The sequence below is a fragment of the Salvia hispanica genome, chromosome 2 (assembly GCF_023119035.1).
Source record: "Salvia hispanica cultivar TCC Black 2014 chromosome 2, UniMelb_Shisp_WGS_1.0, whole genome shotgun sequence".
Taxonomy (NCBI): Eukaryota; Viridiplantae; Streptophyta; class Magnoliopsida; order Lamiales; family Lamiaceae; genus Salvia; species Salvia hispanica.
This window is the reverse complement of record NC_062966.1, coordinates 18,046,632-18,052,943: the sequence shown is the minus strand read 5'-3', so window position 1 is coordinate 18,052,943 and position 6,312 is coordinate 18,046,632. Positions and strand designations below refer to the sequence as shown.

Below are 6,312 nucleotides of genomic sequence, written 5' to 3'. Positions count from 1 at the left end.
TTTTTTTCCTAATTTGAATTCGATGTGGCAAGTCAGATTATGTAAGTGAACTAATCGGTCGAGTTGGAGAAACATCATTTTTTTCCAAAATTTATGATTTTGGAAACAATCCTTTTTTGACACCTCACCAACTAAAATAATGGAGTACTACGTGATCCTAGGTCTTACGAAGTAAACGGTACGTGGGTGTTTAGATCATCTTTGTTAATCATTGTTCAACTTCTCTGACCTCACTGTGTCATCCGAAACTTGAATGCAACAAAGATAACATATAATATGGCAAAATATCATAAGTTGTGATGAATGATCAAAAACAAAACATGATGTCCAAACTCCCTGGTACATTTCTAGATTGCTAGTATTAAGTCAAATGCATTAAATAGACATAAATTAGGAACCAAACAACAGCCTAATTCCTACGTTTGCTCTCCCCGGCCTCAAGAATTTCTTCAGTTAGCCGCAGCTTTTGCTTCGATCACCTTTTTGGCAAACGAGGGCAAGCAGAATGCAGCCGAGTGGATCTGGAGATGAGATCAAAAGACACAAATCGTCAATGGCTAAAGGAAGAATGTGAGGTAGTTTTGCAGACAATGCTAAGTGTAGTACCTCGGAGTTGTAGAACCTCAATGGTCCATTTGTTTTGGCATGATCATCATCAGCATCTATCGGGTTGATTGGATTCTTAAAGTCAACTGGGGGGCCTTCCGTGGAACAAAGCATGAAACCAATCACACCACTGAAAAACAGATTCATTAGCATCATCACAGATATGGCCTTCACCTTGTTAATCGTATGGTGGGTTATTTGGTAAAGGAATACGTATATGGGAAATCGTGGAAAAGCGAAACATTTAGGAGAACTGCACCACATTGTGTGACCGGAAATACCTTGGGTATGTGGGGACAGTGGTCCAGGCATAATTGACAGAGCCTTTGAAGATCTGGCGGCAATTCGCAACAATATCTTCAATAATGTGCATGTGAAGCCATATGCTTTCAGCCTGAGTACACACGACGCCTCCTGGTCGGAGAGCCTTAGCTACTGACGCAAAAAAGGGTTTTTCAAACAACTCTTGGGCAGGGCCTGAGACGTGAAACATACAACTTAACAATTGAACGAGATTTTTTAGGAAGTGCTACTAAGAGGAATACTTTACCTATTGGATCCGAAGAATCCACTATAACTGCATCATAAGTTCCCTCTGGCACGGCCTTTAGGAATGCAACCCCTGCAAAGAATTCAAGAAAAAAATCACAAATTCAACTAAACATAAGCATAAAACATGCACATGTTTTTATTTTTGGTGGGGGTTTTGAAGCAGCAGGGGACTGAAAGTACCATCTCCAATGTGCAGTGTGACTCGGGGATCTTCATATCCCACAGCTACATTCGGGAAAAATTGCTTAGAAACCTGTGAGGAAGGACCATATTAGTTCTATCATATATTTCAGGAACAACGCTCCAGCACATCAACTACAGGATCATGACAATGAACCAAAATACATTTAGAATAACTCACATCAACAACCATCTTATCGATCTCACATATGTCAATCTTCTCAACAGAGGCATAACGCGATACTTCACGCAGGACACCACCATCCCCTCCTCCAATCACCAAAACCTGAAAGAAACTTACTCTCAGACCTAAGAATGATGAACTAAATGTATTAAGTAATTTTTATTAATAAACAAATGGCCTTCCAAAAATCAGCTGAAAGTGGTCAATGAAGAAAGAACAGTTAGATATATTTGATGCTTTTAGTGTTTGCCCACCAATAATACTAAGATAGCCAAACAACAATTAATTCACAAAGTACAGCATATGCTAATAGTCATTGCAAAGAAATGCCCCTATTTTAAGTTACCAACTTATGGCATATGTTAAAGGCTTCCCACGAGTGAAAATACCTTTTTTGGGTTTGGGATTGAGCTGAGTGGGAGGTGAGTTATCATTTCTTGGTAAGCACATTCATCCCTCTCAGTAAGTTGAATTACACCATCCAAGACAAGAACCTTCCCATATGTTGATGACTGCAGTAGAACATTTGACAAGGGCATTAGCATGCAATAAGACAAAATATAGCACTTAATTGGCACAACAGAAAACTAATGCTAAAAACGATCATGTAGTCATCAAAGCGGCAGGTACCTGGAAAACAATGACATTCTGATAATCAGATTTTCCCTGAAACAATATCTTTTCAACCTTCAGTGAGTGCGCTTCTCCTGTATGTGTTCCAGCAAAATAGCAGTGAGGATCATGTTACTACATATTACAGAGTTCAGATACACCAAGACAAACAAGTACTAATTATTAACAGATTATTTATGCAATCTCGACAGCATGATTCAAACTTTAGGTTTCAAATATTAATCCAAATAAAAAAGAATCAAGGAAAGCCACAAAACAATGCATTTAAAAAAGAAAGCAACCGGCCGAGTGGATTGTATTTTGTTAACATAGATGATGAACTGTTGCTTTATCAGCTTAGGAAAGCAAAAGCACAACTCATAGCTGCAAATAAAAAACACAGATGAATGGAAATTATATGCACTTAGCATTTCTCTGCTGTAATACATAAAGAAAAAACAACTTAAGCAGAAAAATTACAAGTACACATCATCATCAGCATATACTAACATTTTAGCAGTAGTAATCTAAAAGCTGTTGCTGTCTCTAACATTAATAAAGGACTAAGTAGGTCTTCACTGAGTGAAATATTTGACCATAAACAGAAAGCTGTACCTTTTTATTTTCCTTTTCTCATTTTCCATGACTACAGAGTAGTTATTAAATTAGAACAACGTAACAAAGAAAACGGTGAGTTGGTACGGCAATCATTTAACAGAATATGGGTGGGGTGTACTAGAGGGACTTATTCTCCTGATTATGATCAGGCACAGGCATTATTAAAGGGAAAAACATGCCGTACAAGTCGCAATAATATTATACTATAAGACAATATTCACAAAACAAGCGTCACAGAGAATTTAGCTAAAATTGCATCTAAGAGTATATATTCAATTCCCACTCATAGGCAGCGGATCAAATCAAATCATAAGCATATTCGGCTTGAATAAAAATCTTTAGACAAAACAGCCAACCATCAAAACTCCAACTTGTAGAACACAATTGAACAAAAGCTTATGCACAGAGCAGATTTTGAACCAAATTGAGATGAAAATGCAATACAATACATGCGTTCCGAAAATCAAAACATAAAAATACAGTAGCAAAGAAGGAAATCGATGAAAATACGCAATGAGTGAATAAGAAATCACCTGGCCACATTGGGCTCATCTCCGAGAACCACCCGGGGATAACGGACGACATGCACTCGGGAAGCTCCGTAACGGCACCGTTATTAACTTCCATCTCAACCGAAACGCCGCCGTTTTCCTCCTCCTCAGCGCGAGGTCTCTTCACCGGTAATTCACCTACAGATTGAGCCGCCGCCTCTGCCATACGCTCAGCACGAGTGGTTATATAGTATAGCTATATGCTCACGCAGTAGAATGTGCTAGTGTGTGAGAATTGATTGGAGAGAATCTGTTTAAGGCTATAGGCGCCGCTGCTTTCTGCTTAGTGACCTAATATAATTACCTTTCCTCTGTTTTTTTATTTTTTATTTTTTATTTTTTATTTTTTTATTTATAAAAGCATAAATATCTCTCCCACCCCCCTCGATAAAGGTGGTCTGTGTTTCCATTTCGTATAAAGATGTTTTCTTATTTAATAAATTAAATTGATCATGTTGGGTTTTGTTAATGACAGTGAATATTGTCCTATTTTGGACTCAAATCTCTGATCAAATCTTTCTATTCATTTTTTTTGTTTTCTTACTTAATTTACAATTTTATACTGTGACAAGCAAAATTAAAATAAATGAGTCATTCAATATAGAGCAACCTAATTATTCATATGACTTAATCTTTTTGTTTCATCGATGGAGAGTGTATATGGTAAGGAAATCTGCAAATATTGTGCATAAATACAAAGCAATTTCCATAGTGGAAGGTTCATTATGAAGTAACTTATCTTAATTTATTAAAAATTAAAAAATGAATTCAAGGTGAGAAATATAATGATTGTCTTATTATTATTGTCAGACGCAAATTTCGAATATTTCATTGAGTTTATCGATTAGCCTTTCCTGGGATTGAGAGAGAGAAAGATAACCCAAATCCCATGATTGCGGCTTTTCATTTAGGGTTTCGCAGAGGGTCAATAATGTAATTTTGTTGAGTGGGTCCATCCCGAATGTATATGTTTCGTCTATATGCTTTTGTTAGAGGGGGTTTTTTGAGTGTTGCTGACGTGGCAGGGGAGAGAATGGCTGGCCTATTTACCATTGCGGATGCTCTTATTGTTTGTTTGTTGCGTAACCATTTTTTGGTATCCCCATAATCTCTGCAGTAATAAACACAACTCTATAGTTACTCATTTTGCCATTTTTTTTAGTAATAGAATCATTTTTTTTAGCATTCATATTTTTTTTTATTTTTTTAATTAGCAAGGGTATTTATCGATGAGCCCAATAACTATTTCCCGTACTGATTTGTAGGCATCTCAATATATATGACAACTGACTCAATGATTTAAAGTTGTTTCATACCAAGAGGCATAGATCAATAATACTCTACCCATCTTTCTATCTTTTTCATTTCTTGTTTTTATCTCCTTTATTTAATTCACTTAACAAAATTTTACTTAAATCACATGTCGAAAAGAAACGTTTCCACTACAGCGGAACGAAGAGAGTAGCACTCCCTTAGTCTCACTCAAGATGTTCACATTTTTCTTTTTAGCTTGTCTCACACAAGATGTCCACTTTCTATAGCTGGAAACAATCATCTTTTTCACTCTCCTTTATTATACTCTCTCGTCCACCATTTAAAGAGCCATTTTGACCCAACACAAGTTTTAAAAAATTATTTGACTTTTTGAAGAAAATTAAAGGGAGAAAGTGAGTGGGATGTGATACTCATTTAAATTATTAATCTCTCCGTCCTACAAGAATATACATTTTTCTAGTTTTGAAAATTCTTTTATCTCTAACGAGTTGGAACTAAATAAAGTAACTAACAATACTTTAGCTACTTGTTCTCTCTACTTCTCCTTTACTAATTTTGCATTAAAACCCGTACCAAACTCAAAGTGTATATTCTCTTGACACGGGAGGAATAATATTGGTTTTATGTTGGATTGTGAGTGTAAAAAGTTAGTGGAAAATAGGGTCTGCATACTAAAAGTGAAATAAAATAAATAATTCTATAAATCATGAACAATCCAAAATGACAAAATAATTTTTTAAATAATGAATAAAAAATATTCAGAACTCCACCTAAAATCTCGTGTCATTGAAGAATGTATATATATTCGACCAAACATAAAATCTCCCGTTAACTTAATAGTGCATCACTTCTGAACTTTTTTTGTATTGTCGCTGCAATGAAATTTGATCCTAATTAAAGCTAACGTGTTTATCGTAAGTACATGTATCAGTATGTCATGCGAGATATTCGACCGACCATATATATAACAACACAATTGTCAATAGAATTGGATATTTTGCTTATGATTTTTATTATTTTTTATAATTTTTATTTTTTTTAATCTATAAACATGAACATTGGTTTTTCTAATTTTTATTCAAAATAAAGTTGACTCGTCTCTTGAAAAAGCAAATATGACATATTAGACCTATCATTAAAACAAAAGCGTGTCTAATAGAATAGTGTAATTGGTACGGAAATATTAGGGATATAGGATTGAAAGTTTATGTGCTAAGAAAAATACGAACATGCCCACAAAGAATGAATTTGTTAATTATGTAAATTAGATTTTTAGTTAAAATAAAATAAGATTTCAAAAGTAAATGAGATCTCAAAAATAAACATATAATTACGCACATATTTGTGTTTGTCATTTAATCAAATGATAAATATTGCACGAGAAATCATACTAATTGCCATCGAGATGCCTAATTTTCAATTTTGATATGGCATCAACTTGAATTACGAAATAATAACAACAACAAAACAATAATAGATTGTAATGATTGTTTTAGTGGAGATTACTGAAAGCTCAAACAAGCGTGTGCATGTGTGTGTTTTTAAAGTACTTTAACAAATTACATCTTTGAATGACCTTTGAGGATTCTATAGAGCCATTATCATTTATTTTATTTTTTTGCTAAAAATGTTTATCTTTATTAGATTAAAGTGTTGGAGAACAACATAAAATACAAAAAGCAAGGTTCTTTTTGGAAATCTTTATACTGTTTGATCATAATCTTTATCAGTTTT

The 6,312-nt window shown here is 34.5% G+C and overlaps 1 protein-coding gene across 1 annotated transcript; it reads right to left on the bottom strand.

The window, feature by feature from the left end:
- Positions 1–249: 249 nt before the first annotated feature.
- On the bottom strand, positions 250–3,575 carry LOC125205976 (spermidine synthase 1). The gene is made up of 9 exons (XM_048105215.1): positions 3,286–3,575; positions 2,153–2,229; positions 1,912–2,034; positions 1,520–1,624; positions 1,339–1,411; positions 1,157–1,228; positions 888–1,083; positions 607–736; positions 250–521 (listed from the first exon to the last, which is right to left on the bottom strand). The coding sequence occupies exons 1-9, from the start codon at positions 3,467–3,469 to the stop codon at positions 450–452; spliced, it is 1,032 nt and encodes a 343-aa protein (XP_047961172.1). The 5' UTR covers positions 3,470–3,575; the 3' UTR covers positions 250–449.
- Between the last annotated feature and the right edge of the window lie 2,737 nt (positions 3,576–6,312).

Coding starts and splice junctions, on each gene's coding strand:
- LOC125205976 (XM_048105215.1), bottom strand. CDS start 3,469: ATGGCAGAGGCGGCGGCTCAATCTGTAGGTGAATTACCGGTGAAGAGA. Junction 1,412..1,519: donor TCGATAAGATGGTTGTTGAT/GTGAGTTATTCT, acceptor CCTTCCTCACAG/GTTTCTAAGCAATTTTTCCC. Junction 522..606: donor TGAGGTTCTACAACTCCGAG/GTACTACACTTA, acceptor TCTCATCTCCAG/ATCCACTCGGCTGCATTCTG.